Source organism: Camelus ferus, chromosome 16 (genome assembly GCF_009834535.1).
Source record: "Camelus ferus isolate YT-003-E chromosome 16, BCGSAC_Cfer_1.0, whole genome shotgun sequence".
Lineage (NCBI taxonomy): Eukaryota > Metazoa > Chordata > Mammalia > Artiodactyla > Camelidae > Camelus > Camelus ferus.
The window spans coordinates 13,446,930-13,467,809 of NC_045711.1; the positions used below are offsets into that span (position 1 = coordinate 13,446,930).

General features: G+C 41.2%; 1 protein-coding gene across 3 annotated transcripts in view; it reads right to left on the reverse strand.

Annotated features, from left to right (window-relative positions):
• Positions 1 to 20,880, reverse strand: part of STX8 (syntaxin 8) — a 207,048-nt gene that overhangs the window by 152,692 nt on the left and 33,476 nt on the right. For all 3 annotated transcript variants that reach the window (XM_006176944.3, XM_032498789.1, XM_032498788.1), the window contains exons 5-6: positions 14,870 to 14,994; positions 1,549 to 1,641 (exon numbers count right to left, since the gene is read on the reverse strand). In XM_006176944.3, coding sequence (XP_006177006.1) covers positions 1,549 to 1,641; positions 14,870 to 14,994 — 218 coding nt within the window. The remainder of the gene's footprint in view (positions 1 to 1,548; positions 1,642 to 14,869; positions 14,995 to 20,880) is intronic.

A 20,880-nucleotide genomic window follows, 5' to 3' on the forward strand; every position in this document is an offset into this window, starting at 1 on the left:
GAGGCAAACACAACAATTAGCACATTCACATTAGCACCATCAGGAAAGGACTGAACTGCCCTCCTCTCTGTGCTTGAATCATCAAAAACCACTATTGGGATTGTAAAGATAGACGGTTTCTCCACTTTCTTTGGGAATCTATTCACCTATGATGGTGGTAGATAGATGGAACTAATTTATTTACTCACTCATTTACGATAGATGAAGGGAACAGTGCTGTGGGAACAGATGAACTCATTCTCTGTAGAGATCAGGAGAAGTGGCACGGGCACAGTTTGACAGGTGCAGCCCCGCCCCCAGCGTGAGCAGCCGCCCACCCCCAGGGCTCCGACGCTCCCACAGACGTAACTTTTCTTGAAAGTCATTCCACCCCGAGCCTCTGGGATACTAAGACCAAGAGCCAAGACCTTGGAACCATTTATTTATTACTCTTCTCTCCCTACCTTGTCTTCCTTAAAGAGGAAGCTACTGTAGCAGAAAAAAGCAGTCACAAGAGAATCAGAAGGCCTGAGTCTGAATTTCAGTTCTGTCCCTTCTAAGTGAGGTGACATTAGCGGGACCCTCAGGCACTCTGGGCTTTATCTCCAACAAACAGAGAGAACACTGTCTTGGTGATGCTGTGCCGTGCATCGAATGAAATGACATAGATAAAAATATTTAGGACATAGCAGGGGTCTTCGATAAATGTTAGCCTCACTGAAACGCTGCCACACATCAGCTCTATGCTGAAGCGTCCCACATCCCTACTCTGTGGTCCTGTCCTCTCACCAAGCTCTGGGACCTCGTCTCCCGCTGTCCACTCGACACTGTGACTCGGATCTCTCCCTGACATCTCTAACTGGACACATTCAAAGTGGACTTAGGCTCTCTGCTCACAAACCAGTGGCTCCCCCACCCAATTCCCCTGACCAGGTCCCATCACAGTCCAAGCACCATCAGTCCCCTGCCTCCATCCTCTCTCCTCCACCCCTGCTGCTGCAGCCCTCATTCAGGCTCCCCGTCCCCTCAGACCACGCACCTGGAGCACAAGAGCCTTTCAGGAAGGCTCTCAACTTTAAACTCTGTCTCTCCCAAGCCGTCCTGCTCATGGTTTGCAAACGAATCTTCCTCCAACCAGATTCGCCACACCAAGCACTGAATAAAAATCTTTAAGTACTGTTTTGCCCTGAAGCCCGGTGTTTATGACGAAGGAGGAGCCAACTCCACCCAGTGTGTAGATGCTGCCCCACCCCGCAGCAGCCTGCTTCACTGAGCCACTTCACTGCGAGGCCATGGGAGAGCTCACAGGATAAATGGATCGCAAAACAAAGTATTTTTAAAAGCAGCTCCAGAAAATTGGAAATTTTTTTTACTAAATTTCTTTGCATCGTGTTTAATAACCACAATCTACATATCCCACAAATCGTCCTCAATTGCATTAACCTGTAATAATCCATCAATGTTAAACTACTTCATGTGTTTTGTAATATTAAAGTCACTTAAGAAATATACAAGCCGTTAGCATTTATAGTAACTGGCAAATCCGGTCAATCTCGGACGTATTCTTACCGTTTTGTTCGTCCAGCTCATTCCCAATTTCCTGCCCCATTTGTTTCTGGCGACTTATGATCGAGGAAAGGGCGTCAAGGCCTGCGTCCTGTTCTGAAAGAAAAAGTGAGACAATCAACTAACTAGAAACCAAAGGAAAACAATTTAAAGTCCAGAAATAGATCCAGGCATGTAACACAATTCAATATATGATCAAAGTAGCATTTTAAATCAGTCAGGAAAAGGGAGAGAAAATAGCTAACATTATTGGAACAAAATAGAGAAAAAAGTTAAATACTGACACCTCGGACCTTAAACTACAATGATTTCCAGATGAATTAAATTTTAAATATTAATAATGAAGTATTATGAGATTTGATTATGTAAATGTTTGAACTTTCTGATACTTCATATGTAAAGAGCACGTACAAATCAGTAAGAAAGACTTAATATTTCAACTTTTTAAATGGGCAAAAGATATAGACAGAAAAAGCACAAAAGAGTTATAAAGGAAAATAAATAAAAGCTCTGACATCACTATTAATTTTTTAAAAACATCAACAAACAATAATGAGGGTTTTTGGGGGTTTTTTGACTTATAAGATTTGTAAGGATTAAAAAGAATGCTAACACCCAGGGTTAAGTAAAGTGTGAAACGGTCCGAAGGGAACTGTCATGGGACAACAGTTAATATATCTTTTTAGAGAGCAAACTGTGCCTACCTTTTTATCTATCAATTCTAGGTACATATGCAAGAAAACACTCATATAGTATACAGTGATGTACATACAAGGATATTGCTTCCTATGCTGCTGATCAATTTACTGCCTCTTAGATCCAAGTTCACCCTTCTTTGGCTGCTCTGTGAAAATGCATCTGGGTCCTAGAAATATTTTTCCCTTTACCAGCTTTGTCAGCAGAAGGTACTGCAGAGACACTGAAGGAGGAAACAGTTTTTGCTTCCTGGCTCCAGCCTGTCCTTGTGACAGGCTCGTGCAGGCTTATAGTTTCTCCAGTGTCCAGCGCCCAGCGACAACCCAAGCCAGCCACTTCTCCCAACACACCCCCTCCTTGGGCAGTTTTACTACAGAGTGCCTGCAGTTAGACACTTTTCTGTGAACAGTATTCCCTGGTCCCCTAAGGACAGATCTCCAGGAAGATCCACCAGCGGGGTGCCCCAGTGACTTCTCTGAAATCCACTGGACTCCCAGCTGTGATCTGGACCTCAGCCCTGGGGGCATGAGACGCTGCCTTGGGTGCCCCATCTCAGCACAAGAGTTAGTGACTGCACCTGCTACCTGCTACTTCTGTCTCTTTACTTCTTGCTAGCTAATCCCTCATTACTCTAACGACCTATTATAGTTAGTAATTCTGTATATTAAATTTTCCAACTTCAAATTTTTTTCTCCGGATTGGACCCAGGCTGACACATTTATAATAGTGAAGAATTGGAAACAATGTAATAATGCCCAAACTCAGATTTGTTTAAAAACAGAGTATAGCCTCACAGTAAAACACTATATTGGCCATGAAAAATGATACTGCATGTGTATACTTTGATTTCAAAAGAAATCTGATGTGCTATTAAGTAAAAAAAGCAGAATACAAAACAATGTATAGTAAAACAGCATTTTTGTTTTCAAAAATGTGTCACTTTCCTAGATTTTAAAACTTTAAAGAGAAAAGAACTCAAGTTACTCAAGATCTTCTCTTTAAAATTTGATTTTTTTTTTTTTGAATTGGGCAGTCTCAATCTCTTTGTAACTACTTTTTTCCTTTGCTTTCAGGTGCACTGGAAAGAACACTCTGAGGCTGAGTCCATAACTCTTTCCACCAAGCATTCTGCCAGATGAGGGTAACATGACATTTGTGGCTTCACTTGTTGATGGGGTTTTTTAAATGACTGTTTCACATGAAGGCATATCTACAAAAGCAGAAATCACAAAGGTCTTCTTGCCCAAGATCATATTAACATTTCCTTATACATTTTTTCCTCGTCTTTTTATGGAATTAAGCCATCACACTTAACTTGTTAATTCATCTGGAATTTATTTAGACTAATGGTGTGAGGTAAGGACCTCTTAGTAACATTTTTTGACACTCCATACTTTTTTTAACTATACAAATTACCTGGTGTCTCTAGGGATCATTCCAAGGGACCATTTTATAGCAAAATCACTTTATAATGAGGTCCTTTTGGTCTTTAGTAACAACTTCTTGGAGGGCCTCCAAGAGAAATCTATCATCAACCTAGTGCTGCTACAGGATGACCAATGTTCCAGTAAAATTCCAAATGCATCCCCAAAATAATCTATATATAGGACTGAGGGTCAAGTATCAATGTGAATTAAAAGGTAAAACAATATAAAAACAGAAAAGGAAATTCCTTTATGGTTTTCAACTAGGAAGAAAAATCATTCAAGTCCTGACGCTGATTCACCTAATACAGACATGAATTATGAGTGAAAAATACCTACGTTACACTCTTTCCTCTTAATGATGACTCGTTATCTGACTTAACTACCCAAAGGTTATCTTGCTAATGCAAAACAGAAAGTAGACGAAAAATTCTGCTCTACTTAAACCATTTCCATAAGAACTTGGCACCTCTTCACTATGTTTAGGTGCCACAATAAATTTTCATCCCATAGTTCAAAACTACAGAAGGTCCAGATAACAGAGATGCTGTGGATTTAATAGTAAACATATTGATGACTTGAACTGCTACAAGTCTTAAGGTAGCACTTCTAAGGGGAGGCAGTATGGTCATCTTAGAGGCAATGAACAAAATAGAATGCAGCTACTTGCAAAAATATAAATGATTATCAAGACCTGTGCAACAGTGATCCAGAACCATGTAAAACTACTATGATGTCATAATGGCAGCTCATTATTATTTCTCCTCTACCTTTTCTGTAGCCCAAGGCATTATGGTATCACAATAGATCATCTGCAATATACCACACTCTATTAATCATTCTTCAATTTTATGATGCTGTTAACTTTAAAAAAAAAATGGATGACCATTGTGCTACACAGAATAATGGCCCCCCGAACACGTCCACATCCTCATCCCAGCAATCTGTGAAAACATGACCTTTCATGGCGAAAGAAACTTTGCAGATATGATTAAGGTTAAGGAATTTGAGATGGGAGATTATTCTGGATTATCCAAGTGGGCCCCATGTAATCACATGCGTCTTTAAAACAGAGACTCTTTCCCAGCTGTGATCAGAGGGAGCTAGGAAGAAGGGTCAGAGAGAGGCCACTTGCTAGCATCAAAGACTGAAGAACGGGTCCATGAGCCAAGGGATGTGGGCAGCCTCTACACGCTGGAAAAGGCAAGGGAATGAATTGTTCCCCAGAGCCTCCAAAAGAGAACCTAGCCCTGCCAGTACCTTGATCTGTATTGTAACATTACAATACACTTATTATTATAATATTTATTATTGTAATTGTATTGCCCAATAAAATCTGTATTGAACTTCTGACCTACAGAGCTGTAAGACACTAAATTCGTATTTTAAGTCACTAAGTCTATGCTAATTTATTCTAGCAGCAATAGAAAAAGAATAATTTTTGGAAAACCCCTGTGGAACAGTTAGGTGTTTAAATGTTTCCTATCTTAAGACCTTCAGTAAAACCACCTTCTAACTAAATATTACATAACTGTAGGAGGACGACCCGGTGGCTGTAGGTTAAACACAACAGGACAGTCATCATAATGTATTCTTGCCACAGATAACAAACTTGACTCTGATCAAGCCACTAAATCTAACTACCAATTTACAGAAAATTCACGGGACAGAGGAATACGTTAAACCATACATGAGGCTACAAACAGAAGGTCCAGATGGTTGGAAACTACAGGGAAAATGATCTTGTTTCCTCCAAAGAGAACACTGCAAAGAAAAAGGAGCTGGCAAAGGCACTTATCTATCAAAGAAACTTCAGGGACACATCGATTAGTTGTAACGTACACACCATATTCAGATCCAGAACTGAACAACCTAATAAAAACCCACCATGGGACAAGCAGGGGAACCTGAACACTCATTAGATACTCGATTATATTAAGGAATTACTGTCAACTTGGTGCTTATGGCCTTGTGGTTTTGGTTTGTTTTTTTTTTAAACAGTCCTTATCTTTTACAAACATACTTTAGAGATACATTCTCGAATATTCACCAGGGAAAGGATATCATGTCTAGGATTTGCTTCAAAAAATAATCCAGGGATGGGGAGATGGGCCGACACAGAGATGAAACCAGACTGGCTCTGAGATGACGACTGCTGAAGCAACTGATGGGTGAGGTGCAATCATTATTGTACTTTCTCCACTGTCATGTGCTTGAAATTGTCAGCAGCAGAAAGTTACCAACATTTTAACAATAAAACCAAGGGACATTGCTAAGAGCTGCCACCTCAGACCCTTGACTGAGCACGGGACCAGAGCCCCAAGGGCTGGGGCTGTGTCTTCTTTTCTTAGGTTCTCGTCCCGGTTCTGAGCCCACCTGGTGGGACAGAGCAAGCACTTAAAAAATGTGTTCACACCACGGAATGACTGCAGACTCTAGGTTTGCAGAAGAAAGAAATGCAGTCCCTGCGACACATACACGGAAGGGCCTCCGGTCAACACCAGATGGCCTCTGAGTTCAGGCAGTAGGAAGAGCAGCTGATGCCGCGGTGTTCGGTGCCGGAGAGAAGCAATGGAAACTCTCCCATCTGACACACAGAAGGGGCTCTCCCTGGATACGGGGAAGTAAGGAACGGACGAGGTAAGATGAGGTCAAGAGGGAGGAAGTTAATCATTACCTTGGAAAGACTCTTCGAGCAAGTTCTAAGAACAGGTGTTTTTGTTTTTAGATTTTGGGGGAAGGAACCCCAGATGAGGTGACAGCTACAGGAAGGCGTACCTTCAGAGAGAGTCGTCTGTGAAGTTATGACTGCACGGGTCCAATGACGAGCTGCAAAGAAGGGCCAGCATAAGGTGCAGCCTGGCCGGCCACCCGCCCCACAGCCGTTTCAGAGACCTGAGGAAGCAGAAACCCAGAACTAAGGCACCACCTTCCGCTACTGCAAAGGATGTCTGCAGACTATGGTAAGAAAAGACGGAGCTAAGTAAGAAGCCCCGGCAACAAGAGATGTCCCGAGGAAGCTCAGAGTGACACTCACACCTTCTCCAAGGCTCGCCGTCTGACTGAGACAAGGGTCCGCGCTCACCACAAACCCACCTTCCTTCCTTTTATCTCAGGGCTGTTTGAGGTGATCCAGTTACTGTCATCACCTCACCCATCTTCAGCTGAATGTCCATTTGTGCCTCAAAGTACGGCTTAAGCGGCCCAGAAGCTGAGACCGACAAACGGGCTGCGACCAGGGCTGACTTCCAGGTCGGGAAAGGAAGGCATTCACTGCCTCGAGTCTAAGCTCTGCGGGTGAGCCATTACCTGAGGATGATTTTCAAAGTGTTCTCTAAGGGTCAACCGAAGTACAGAAAGGCTAACAGACTCCACGGGCAAAAGGCAGTGAGAAATGACCCTTCAGGGCTCTGTATTTTTTTTCTAGCGCAGGACCTGCCAACGAAGCAGAGCTGTGTCAACCTCCGCACGGCACCAAGGCCCCTGAACAGAGAAAAGGTCCGTCGGGGTTTCGTGTAAAGATGACTTTCATTTCTGAGTTTATCCCTGAAAACCAGGATAAACCCTCCTGCTAGGGAGGCGGCAGGGACAGCGCCTTTGGAAACACAAAGGTGAGAGCAGAGAAACATACTGACCTGCAGTACGTGCCGCCGCCCTCCCCACCCGCCCGCACCCCCAGAGGCTGGCATCTCCCCACTCCAGAAGGTGTCTCTCCAAACGAAGCCCCTTCTCAGGGACAGGGAGACTTTCCCTGACTGAAAACAGCTTTTCTGGGCAAAAAGCAACAATGCCAGAAAATTCCTAAGTGCTAGCTAGCCAGACATTCCTTTCAGGAGCCATGAATCCTGCAGAATAAAGCACTGCGAGTGAAAGGCTGGGCTGCGTGCGAAGCGACACTGCTCTTAACTTCTTCACTTTGCTTCAGACACGACATGGGGCCGAGTCCGCAGAATTAGACACGGGCGGCTCAGTGTTTCATTTCATCCACAATTTCACGTGGAAAGGGAGTTTAAGATGGAGTTAGACTTCCACCTCTGGGCAAGATGAACTGACAGGGACCAGGTTTGCTTCCAGTCTGAAACAACTGGACAACAAAACACAACATAGAACTACAGGCAAAATATACAGAACACCAATTTCAAGATGCGGACATCAGGAAACGAAGGTCAGCGGTCCCTGAGAGCTGGGTAACTAAGGACACGAGCTCTCTGACTGCCCCAGATCGTCCCCCTGAAAGGGTTCCCGGGCCACAGTGGGGAAGGCGGACCCCAGGTAGGGCCCAGCAGCCTCCCTGAGCTGAGAAGAATCCAAGTAGGTCCAGGTAGCCAGAGTAGGCAGCACACAGTGCCGGAGAGGAGAGAGCAGCCCAGGAGATCTGCACGGGGTCCACCTGGAGACCCCAGCTGAGTGCTGATCAGGGCAAGGGTGTGCGGAAACTAAACAAGGCTCAGTAAAGAACCACCTGAAAGGGTTTGAGGGAATGACCCTCTGAGCTCAGAGGGGTTGGTCATAGTTCCCATTCCCACGAACCAGGTCTCCTCATAGTTCACGGGGCATCAGACAGAGTATTCAGAATGGTTCTGGCACAGAAGTGAAGGAAATCACCTCTAGACCGGGGTCAGCAAGCATTTTTTATAAAGAGCCAGAGAGCAAATATCTTAGGTTTCGTGGTTCGCATGGTCTCTGGCGCAGCTATCCAGCCCTGCCGTTGTCACAGGAAAGCATCCGTAACTAACACACAAATGAATGAGCACGGTCGTGTTCCCATAAAACTTCACTCATGGACACTAAACTCTGAACATTATACCATTTTTACAAGTCCCCAAATATTCTTTTTTTTTTCAAGTATTCTTTTTCTGACCATTTTTCAACCATTTAAAAATAGAAACACCATTTTTAGCTTGCAGACCATACAAAAACAGGTGGTGGTCCAGATGTGGTCCATAGGTCATGGTTTGCTGAGACCTGCTCTAAAATAAACACTGCTCTGGTCAATGCAAGACCCAAATAACTACACCCTAGGAAAAAAAACTCAAGAATATTTTTAGAAAGACAAAAGTACCTAGTACTGAACAAAGAAAAACACTCACATCTGGTTTTCAGATGAGTATTTCCTCCATAAGAGTAGAAACAAGGCAAGATGTCTGCTGTCAACATCTCTACACTGTACCAGAGGTTGTGGCAAGCGTAATAAGGCAAGAAAGAGAAATAAAAGGCATCCAGATTGAAATGAAGAAGTAAAACCATACCAATGAAAAGGCAAAGACTAAACTACATATTGTCTACAAGAACCTCACTTTAAATATAAACAAACACAGATATTAGAAATAAATGGATGGACAAACATAGACCACACTGTCATCAAAAGAAAGCTAATTTCAGACAGAGCCGACCTCAAAGGAAGTAAACTTATCAAGGGTAAAGACATGCATTGCATAATGATAAGTGGGTCAGTTCTCCAAGACGACAACAATCTCTGACAAGTATGTACCTAACAGGAGAGCCTCAAACTACATGAGGCAAAACAAACTGATGGAACTGCAAGGAGAAATATGTAAGTCCACTGTCACAGCTGGAGACCTGGGCATCCCTCTATCCGAAATGGACAGATCCAGCAGGCACAGTTCAACTCAACACCATTATGATCAACCAGAAATAATGGACATCTATAGACTATTTTATCCAACAGCAGCATAATACACATATTTTTCAAGCACACAGGGACATTCGCCAAGACAGACCACATTCTGAGACATAAAACATACCTTAATAAATTTAAAAGAACAGAAATCATACGTCTGCTTTCAGAATACAATGGAATTGAATGAGAAATCAGTAACATAAAGACAGATGGAAAATCCCAAAATATTTATTTGTTTAATATCTACATAACACATGATCAAAGAAGAAATCTCAAGAGAACTTTAAAAATATTCTGAACTAAATGAAAATGAAAACGCAAGTTACCAAAATTTATGAGACATAGCAAAAGCAGTGCATAGAGGGGGAGTTTATAGAATCAAATGCTTATATTAGAAAAGAACAAAGATCTAAGATCAATAGTCTAAGTTTCCACCTCAGGAAATGAGAAGAAGAGCAAATTAAATCCAAAATAAGCAGAATTAGAGGAGAAATCAATGACACTGAAAACAGGAAATTAAAAGAGAAAAATCAATGAAACTAAAACTGGTTCTTTGAAAAGATCAGTAAAACTGATGAGCCTCTAACCAGGCTAACTACCAAAAAAAAAGAAAAAAAAAAAAGAGAGAGAGAGAGAGAGGACACAAATGACTAGTATCAGAATGAAAAAGTGGGCATCCCTCAGATCTCATGGACATTAAAATGGTAATAAAAGAAATGTTATGAACAACTTTATGCCCACAAATTTGATAACTTTAGATAACCAGTTCTTAAACGGACCAATTCCTTCAAAGACAGCAAGTTGCCAAAATTCACACAAGAAGGAACAGATAATCTGAGTAAGACTGTATTAAAGAAATTCAATTAGGAGCAACATGGATGGACCTAGAGATTATCGTATTGAGGGAAGTCAGTCAGAAAGACAAAGCATATGATATCACTTATATGTGGAATCTAAAAAAAAAAAAAAAAAAGATACAAATTTTATTTACAAACCAAAAACAGACTCACAGACATAGAAAACAAACTATGGTTACCAGAGGGGAAAGAGCGGGGAGGGATAAGTTAGGGGGTGGGCATTAACAGACACATTTTATGGGGGAGGGTATAGCTCCAGGGGTAGAGCACACACTTAGCATGCACAGCGTCCTGTGTTCAATCCCCAGTACTTCCTCCAAAAATAAATAAACCAACCCAATTACCTCCCCCTCAAAAAAGAATTTTAAAAAGATACACTAAACTTAAAAAAAAAAAAGACATTTTACTATATATAAAATAAACAGCAAAGACCTACTGTATAGCACAGGGAACTATATTCAATTTCTTGTAATAACATACAACGGAAAAGAATCTGAAAAGGAGTAAATAAATATCTATACATATCTGAATCACTTTGATGTATACCTGAAACTAACACAACATTGTAAATCAATTATACTTCAATTAAAAAATTTTTAAAATTAAATATGTATTGATCTGTAAATAACTTGATAAATCATGAAGGTGGCTGAGTGCAGATTATTACTGATTGTTAGGATGGAGTGGTGACTTCCAAGGTCCTTACACACAAAACAAGGAACTAGAAGTCTAGCAAGGACTTTTTAGGTACAACACCAAAGGCACAATCCATGAAAGAAATAATTGATAAGCTGGATTTCATTAAAATTTAAAACTTCTGTTCTGTGAAAGACACTGTCAAGAAAATGAGAAAACATGCTATATAGACTTGCAAAAAATATATCTAATAAAGGAGTGTCATCTAAAATAAACAAAAAAAAGTCTTAATGGACCAAAGATCTTAACAGACCTCACCAAAGAAGGCATACAGATGGCAAATAAGCATTTGAAAAGATGCTCCGCATCATATGCTATGAGAGACATGCAAATCAAAACAGCAAGATACCACTACACATCTATTAGAGTAGCCAAAACCTGGAAACTGACATCAAATGCTGACAAGAACACAGAGCAACAGGAACTCTCATTCTTTGCTGGTAGGAATGCCTAATGGTACAGCCACTCTGGAAGATAGTTTGGTGATTTCTTACAAAACTAAACATATTCTTACCATACGATCCAGCAACTACACTCCTTGGTGTTTACCCAAAGAGTTGGAAACTTACATGCACAGAAAAACCTGCACACAGATATTTACAGCAGCTTTTTCACAACTGCCAAAACACAGAAGCAACCCAGATGCCTTTCAGAAGGTGAATGGATAAACCTGGTACATTCAGATAATCAAAAATTCTTCAGTGCTAAGATGAAATGAACTATCAGGCCTTGAAAAAGCATGAAGGAAACTTAAATGCATATTACTAAGTGAAAGAACCCAATCTGAAAAGTCTACATACTGTATGATTCCAATCACATGACACTCTGGAAAAAGCAAAACTATGGAGATGGTAAAAAGATCAGAGATTGCCAAGAGTTGAGAGATGAGGAAGGGATAAACAGGCAGGGCACAGATTTTTAGGGAAGCGGAAATACTCTGTATAATACTCTAATGATGGATATATGTCATTATATATTTGTCCAAACCACAGAATGCACAACACCAAGAGTAAACCCTAAAATAAACTACAGACTTTGTGTGATTATGATATCAATGTAGGTTAATTAATCCTAACAAGTATACCATTCTGGTGGGAGATGTTCATAATGGGGGAAGACTATGCATGTGTGGGGAAAGGGGTTATATGGGAACTCTCTGGACCTTCCCCTAAATTTTGCTGTTGACTTAAAACTGCTCTGAAAAATGAAATCGTTTTTTAAAAAGTAAAACTATCTTTATCCATAGATGGCATGACCATTTGTATTGAAAACCCTACAGATTCTACAAGAAAGCTGTTAATAAATTAGTGAATTTAGCAAGGCTGCATGGTCCCAGATCAATATATGAAAACCAATTATATTTTTATATAGTAGCCACAATCAGAAATAGAAATTTTTAAATGCTATTAATAAGAGAATTTAAAAATATGAAATACTTAGGAATGAATATGACAAAAGATGTAGAGATGTGCACAGGAGAAACCACAAAACATTGTTAAGAAAAATTTAAGATGACCTAAATAAATGGAGAGATATACCATATTCATGGATCAGGAGACTCAATATTGTTAAGATGTCAATTCTCCTCAAATTAATCTAAAGGTGCACTGTAATCTCAATCAAAATTCCAGAAGGCTTTTTTGTAGAAATTAAAAGCAGATTCCAAAATTCATATGGAGATGCAAAAGATCTAGAATGGCCAGTAACATTTTTGAAAAAGAACAAAGTTGGAAGACCTAGACTACCTGATGTAAAGACTTACGGCAAAGGTACAATAATGGAGACAGTATGTCATTGATGTAAAGATAAAAAAATGGACAAATGGAACTGAGGGGGAGACCAGAAGTAGGCCCACAACATATATGGTCAATGGATTTCTGACAATAGCAGAGTAAGTCAGTAGAGACTTACCCCTCACCGCCAAACGGTGTAGGAACAAACAGATATTCAAATGCAAAAAAAAAAAAAAAAAGAAAGATTTTTTTGAATTTCTATTTATACCTTGCTATGTAAAAAACCAATTCAAAGTAGATCATAGATCTAATGTAAAACCTAAAACTATAAAAGTTCGAGAAAAAAATAAAGCAGCAAATCTTTGTGGGTTTAGGTAATCAAAGATCTCTAATTGGAGTTCATTAAAATTAAGGACTTCTGCTCTTTAAAGGATATCGTTAAAAGAATGAAAAATACAAGCCATAGATGGGGAGGAAACATTTGTAAGACATATATATATCTCTCTGAAAAATGACATATAAAAGGATTTACTTTTTAAAATTCTTATAACTCAGTAATAAAAGACAAACAACCGAATTAAAAACAGACCAACAATTTGAGTAAACACTTCATCGAAGAAGACATGCTGATGACAAGTAAGTACATGCCCAGGCTCACTGGTCATGAGGGAGATACATATTAAAACCACAATGAAATGCAACTACCCACCTGCCTAAAATTAACAAGACTTTCTATAATAAGCTTTGGTGAAGATCTGAAGCAATTAGAACACAGAAGTTCTTCCGGCGGTGACGTTAAAATTGTACAGTCACCTTTGAAACTAGTTTGCCAGTTTCTTTAGAAGTTAAACATGGTGGGGAGGGTATAGCTCCGCAGTAGAGCACGTGCTTAGCATGCACAAGGTCCTGGGTTCAATCCCTAGTGCCTCCATTAAATAAACCTAATTATCCTCCCCCGCCAATGTGATACAGTAAAAAAAAAAAAAAGAAAGAAACAGAATTATATTAAAGAAAAAAAAAGTTAAATGTGTAACTATTAGATGATGCAGTCATTCCACTGGTAAGTATTTACCTAAGAAAAATGAAAACATATGTCCATACAAAGACTTGCACATGAATGCTCACAGCAGTTCTATACATAATAGCAAAATATGCATCAACAGGTGAACGGATATACACATTGTGGTCAATTTATACAAGGGATACCATAATGTAAGAGAAGGAAATACTGGCCCATGGAACACCATGGATAAATATTTAAATAACTGCATTTAAATAACTACAGACTTCCTCCCCCTCCAAACTGCACCATCCCATTTATACAGAATTATAGAAAACAGAAACTAATTTATAGCAACAGAAAGCAGGTCAGCAGCTATCTGGGGATGTGGGAGAGACCACTGTAAGATCTACAAAGGGACATGAAGAACACTGTTGGGAGTAATGGTTTTGTTTATTATTATGATTGCAGTGATGGTTTCACGGGCGTGTACGTACGTCAAAGCTCACTGAATCACACACTTGACATGTGTGCTACTTACGATGTCAACTATACCTCCACAAGGCTTTTTCAAAAAGCAGAATTAGAAAGAATAACGTCTGTAACACTGACATCAAAAAACGTCTATGACACAAGTTTAAAAAAAAAAACCTTGTGGAATTATCTGTATCATGATCCTACTTACGTAAAATATATATGTACTTATACTGAATGTACAGTAATGTATGTACATGCAGAGACAAAAGCCTGAGGAAATACATATTATTAATCTGTCTATGGTTTGAGATTGGAGAAACAATACAGACAGCTTTCCTTTTATATATCCTGATATTGTTTAAACTTTATGTAACAATCATGCATTACTTCTGAAATTAAAAATAGAAGAAATCAGCAGGTTTAAAAGCCACTGGGCAAGATGAACTTGAAGGTAAGAGCCAAACTGACTTATTCTACACAAGAGAAAGATGGAGGCTTTTCTTTGGAGAATGATTCCCAATCGTGGAGAAAAGTAAGGGGGCACATGCCTCAGAGTCACCGGGGTGATGGGACTCAGAGCTGCCAGCTTTCTCCCTCTCCCAGTGGAGAATCCCTACTTCCACGAGCGACCTCGATGGATGACAGCACCTGTCTGTCTCAGGCACCCTGAGGCACAAATCACCAAGAGCTCTAAAGGACCACCAGGGTTCCCTCCCATTTTCAGTGGGTAGAAGGAACATGTAAGACTGTGGTCCTCTCTGACACGGTTTCTCAGCCCGCACTCTTGGTGTATTCGGTACCTTGGATAATTTGCTGCTGCTGTTGCCGGATTTCATCAAAACCCAAGCCTCTGGTCTCCTCAGGCTCCTCGAAAAGCCAAGGGTTGGGGACTCCTCGCTTAGCCCCTCCAGTCATCAGGCTGGACCTATGAACAAGATTAAATGCGTTACATAGCTCAAAAAATACAGCTCTGCTGCAAATCATTCCCACAAGTGCGGAGGTGGCCGGCTTCGCAGGCTTTGAAAATTCAATTCGACCACAATTTATTGCATCCTTCGTGGATGCCAGCAGCTGCGTTCAGTGCTGGAAGAGACGCAAGGATGCATAAGGCTGGCCCCCGGGAGAATTCCAGCCTGTCACAGGCTACGTGGCACCAAAGGCACAAATATTAATTCTCAAGAAGATGCAATGTTATAACTACAGGTTACGGCATTGAAAAAAATGAGCATTTAATTTCTTATTAAAGGGTATGGCTGCTTGCACATAGAAACCCATGCAGGGTTTCAAAACCAATTTTATGAATGTAACGTAACATTTATAAGATAAATTCTGAATTATCAATCTTAATCTTTACTCCCTCTTGCAACACACATGCCCCTTCTGCACCAGACACATTGGACTCCTTGCTGGCTGAGGGACAGGGGACACACATTTCCAGCCCCAGTTCCGTGATTACAGAACAATTCTCATCTCGAGTATCTCCTCTTGGGTCTCCACCTGCCCACTTTCTGTCCAAGCTGCAGGGATCACCTTGAGGAAACCATCTCTGACCACTTCCACTCAGATGTGAACAGTCACTCACTTTACAGCATGGTTCACAGGACTCATTTTAAAGTGACGGTAAGGACGATGGTGACGTGACAGCAGCAGCAGGAACAACACTACTTAACGGGCGGTCAGCACCCCTACGTACAAGCATGGCTCCAGGCGATTTACACGTATTCGCTCATGGCTCCATTTTTTTGGTAATTCTTGGAGAGCCCTTTTCACATTTCTCGTGTTGTCCAGAAATGACCACTACCCAACTGCTTAACCTTTTATAAAGATAACCCTCGTGTCTACTACACAGAGGCAGGAACTGAAACCACCCTGGACTGGACCAGACTCTGCTCGCCAACATGGAGTGAGTAGCTGTGGGCAGAAGCCCAAATCCTGGCTCTTCCACCTACCAGCAACACACAGAGAGCAGTTTCTGCCGCCGAGGGCTGCTGGGGGTTAAATAAAAGACTCATTTATTCAAAAAACACAACAAAATCCAGGCAGGGCACGTCCCCCACCTTCCCACCTCACCCTGATTTGGAAAATCACTGACTGTCAAATTTCTCTCTACCCATCATTCAGGCTCCCCGTCTGCATTTAAGGCTTTTCCCTCTGGGAACTTCAGCTGCGAACTCCATTCCAAACCCGACACATCCAAAATCGAATTCACTGCTTTCACCCCGTAAGTGTTGCTTCTCCTCTCCTCTCTATTTCGGTTAGCAGCACCCCTGTTTCCCAAGTCGTCCAAACCTTTCTTCCAAGCTTCCTCCCCTCACCCCAATGACCCTTCGCCATGTCTCATCCATCGCCAAGGCCTCCCTCAGAGGTGGTTCTCAAGCCCAGGACCCACTTCCATTCCATGCTGGTGCTGCCTCAGCTCAGAACCTTGTCATCTCTCGTGCAGAAGATGGTCCCCGCCTCTGACCAGGCCCCTTGTGCCCATTCAGATCATCTGATCCTCAGGGGCCAGAATTATCTTTCTAAAACAGACATCCCCCCTACTTTAAAACTTCTATGACTCCCCAGAAGCTCCGGATCAAGCTGAAGCTTTACAACACGGCCCCAGTGATCTCTGCAACGTCACCTCCCAGTACCCTCTTCCATACCCCACTCTTCCTTCAGCCCTACGGACAGCTCACCACTTCTCAGACAAAGGCACAAACTTTCACACTCTCATGTTTTTGTATGAGTCTGGAGGGTCCCCACCCCCACCCCTTTGTCCATCTGGCAAAATTCTCTTCATCCCCTAAGGCTCAAGTCAGATGTCACTTCTGCTGTTTAGTCTTTCCTGATTCCCATCCCCACCCCCCTTCCCTTGCATCAATCACTCCCTGGTGCTCCCAGGGCACTTTGTTCAAAACCTCCAATGTGGCATTGATCAAGCAGGGTTGTAGTTAGTTATTTACTCATCTGTCTCCCTTCCTAAGTTATGAGCCCTGTACGGGAAGAGGCCACAGGACAGTCATGTTTATATCCCAAGCACCAGAAAAACAGTTCCTCGGGGTATGCTGGCGAGTAAGCCTTCAGTACGTGCTTCTGAAACAGAGCTAGGAAAACCACCAGGCTTTCGCAGCAAGAGAGACGAAATGAGAGGAACATTTGACTTGTTTTTTCTTTATTTAAAAGGTGGAAGAAAACTTAATCAACTGCTACCTGCCTTCAAACAGTTTACAGCAAAGGCTGATGTTGTCAAGCAGGTGGAGAGAATCTTACTTGAAGGGGAATTCCCTCCCTAGAACACCTTGCAGCTCAAGCCCGCTTTTGGAAAGACAATGAAGGAGTGTTTCTCCTTTGAAAAGTAAGTGAAAGAAAGGAAATGCTAAATACTAAATACTCTGCTAAAAGCTAAATATTCTGCTTCAGAGGTGAGGGTCAGCTTGCAATGTTTTAAAAAAATAAATCATCATTTTATCCATATTCTTTCAAGATGGAACTTATCTAATAAATGGAACTTATCAAACAAATGCCATGTTACTAAACAGGTTGGATTTACCAAGATTTTTCCAAAAAGTTTCATAGTCACTTCTGACAAGATAAAAATATTTCATTTTCATTCCCCAAAACAAATGATGCGCATTATTGAGTTATAATACCGGGAAGAGGAAGATAATCCATGTTTGTCTGCTGACAAATGTGGCTGAAGCTGGTTAGAGTTAACCAGAGGGAAAGTGAACTGAATTCTCATCAACTGAGTACAGAATTGGAAAAGCAACGAATTCCAAGAAGTAGCTTTTCTTAGCATTTTAAAAAGATGTCAAAGTGACTATGTAAAATGTTTGTTTTGTCTGAAAAAACATCCGTGTTTGAGTATTCACAGACCACACAGAGGTTTGCAGTTAGGACTAGAGACATTTCTGGGGTGTCAGTGAACTGAATTGAGTCTGCAAAGCTTTGTAACTAGACTTGCCTGTAGATGTGAAAAGGCTGCCATGGTATGAAAGGGTAATTCCTTCCTCAAAACTTTTTTGGGTAGTTTCTTTCCATGAATAAAAACATGCACAGAGGCTCAAACTTCAATCAGAAATAGTTTCTTTGACATAAATTCTTTAGAGGCAAAAATCTGGCAACAATATCCATCCAGACTGGATTACACTGGGGAGATGCCGCAGTCAGGGAGGTAGACCAGAAGGCTAGTGCGCTTCAGGCAGAAGGTGATGGGAGTCTGGGTGAGGGAAGTGACGAGACAGAACAGTGAGGAAGGGCAAGTCAAAGGAAAGCTCCACAGTGCTGGGGAACAGAACGGATATAGTGCACAAAGATTTCCAAACTGGGTGACTCGGAGAACTGACACAACTTCGGGAAATCTTTCATTTCCTTTCGGGATTTTCTCCAGTTTCAACATAGCTCCCAATAACAACCCCAAGGTAAAACTGCTCCTTCAAGGTCACAATCTGTGGACCTATGGCTATTTCGTGCATATTTACAGACAGCTCACTTCTTTAAGTCTAGTACTCTGTCTAATTCTTTTTCTGTATTCCATCCACCTATTTGATCCATCCTTCCTGCAAATACTTACTGAGTGCCTTCTCTGTGACAGCCCTAATCCAGGGGCTTGAAAATCAACAAGAGACAAATATCTGAGCTCGGGGAGCTGGTACTCCAGGGACAAAAATGCCTAACACTGTGCCTTTTGCAAAGTAAATACTCAAAATAATTCTGTTGTTGCTGTTAAATTGAATCAATAGTCTTTATTGTGTTTCAGTCTAGAACACTAAGAACTCAAACAAGGAAAATCTCTTACATATCATCCAAGAAAAGTCTTGCCATAGCATCTTTAAAATCTACCACAATCAGGGGGGATGGTATAGCTCAGTGGTAGAGCACATGCTTAGCATGCACAAGGTCCTGGGTTCAATCCCCAGTACCTCCATTAAAAAAATTAAGTAAATAAATTAATAAACCTAATTATTTCCCTCCTTCAAAAAATAAATAAAACAAATAAATTCTAAAAAATAAAATAAAATCTATCACAATCAAGTAATTTCCTAATTTTCAACCAATCTCATTTTTTCCCCTATTCATTGATGGCCAGATGTACCAACAAAAAGCTTTAATGTTAAATTTAAAACTTAACAAAGCAGCTCACAGAAGAACAGAAATGCAGGGTGGAAAAGGCCATAAGAAGTCACTATTTTGGCCTCTGACCTGAATTTGGTAAATCTCTGTGTGCTATTCTTGAGTCAACCAGGCAATCTAAAATCAAGCAAATAAAGCCAAAAGGAACAATTCTTTACCTCAAGTGGGACTGTCATGGTGCCTGAAAAGTAGGAGGGCAGGAAGAGGTAATATACAAAAACCTAAAGATTCTAAGTGAAAGATGAGTTAGCCACTCTGCCACGTTTATGGTGACTGAGCGCCATCTGCTGGCTAGCAATTAAAGTTCAACTACAAAAATAAACATCAAGCAATCCAATCATTATCATTTACTGCAAGCAGCTCCTTTATTACACAATGCAGTCTTCAAAACACGTTTAGAAACAGAAAGAGTGAAAGTCAACAAGATGCTTACATATTATGAGGGAGTTTCTGCAGTGCCTTTTGGACCATTTGCAGTAACAAATGCTCGACATCTCCTTTCACTTTGTTCTTCACAACACACTTAGATGACAAATCCAATGAGAGCCCACCTGAGGCTGACAATTTGCATTTAGGCATCAGGCATGCCCCGTGATTTCCATCTCTGTCTCAACTCTTACTGTTTTCCCCTTTATTGTATTGGTTTCCATTCTCGCTCATCATAAAATAAAGATAAGATGCACTAAGATATTCAACTAATTGTGCAAATTAACACTGTTCTCTGGACATCTGATGCAAGTCTACTAAAATGAAATTATTGGCTGGCAGGGAAAATTAAACACCACAATGTTTAAGCTCTACAGTGTTAAAAATTCTATGGGAGCAGAATTTTATATTTGTCAACTGATGTACAAAAATCCAAATTTGGCATTAAAAGACTGCTGAAGGGTGTCAATGAATAATGTACACACACTCAAGACGCACAAAGGCCAACGACCGCCCGTACAGTCATCATTTCCACCTCAGTAACCTTGCTTCTTACCAATTCATCAAATTCATATCTAAAAACTCAATGATATGGGCACCCATGCTTTTAACCATGGCGTCCTCTCCCTGTGAGGGCAGGGCCCAGGAATCTGTAGGCTCCCTTGGGTGATTTTTATGCAACCAGCTGGGAACCAAAATGCAGACTGGTATGGAAAACACAGGTCTAGAAAGTGGAGGGTTAAAGAAAGAGGGAAACCATGGGGGGACAAATTCCACTCACTCCACAAGGGCGATCTCAAGTCTTATTTGCTGCAGGGTCTTCTCAACTTCCTCCCCCTCCCACGGATCTCCCTTTCCCGATCTCCTAGACCACTCACGGCCCGTGCCACAGAATTCGGCACTTACTTATAAGCCATCATGTGCCGATCTCTCGTTGTTTTGCGCAGGATAGAAAGACACACCACTCCTGGACTCCCCTCTGCTAAGATCAGTGACAGCAAGTGTTCTGGAATGTTTATAAAGCACTTTACAAAGGCATGGATATGCCCCTTCACATGTATTATCTCATCTGAACTTCACATGCTTTTTTAATAGCTATATTCATTTGCTCAACAGCACTTTGGAACAAATATTTGATAAGCATCCACTTTGTTCTACATATTGTTCCAGGTGCTGGGAAGAGTGAGGGGACAGCAGAGAACGAGACAGAATTCTCACTCCTGCACACACAGAATGTATAAGCTAGGGAAAGAGGCAGTTACTAAACAAC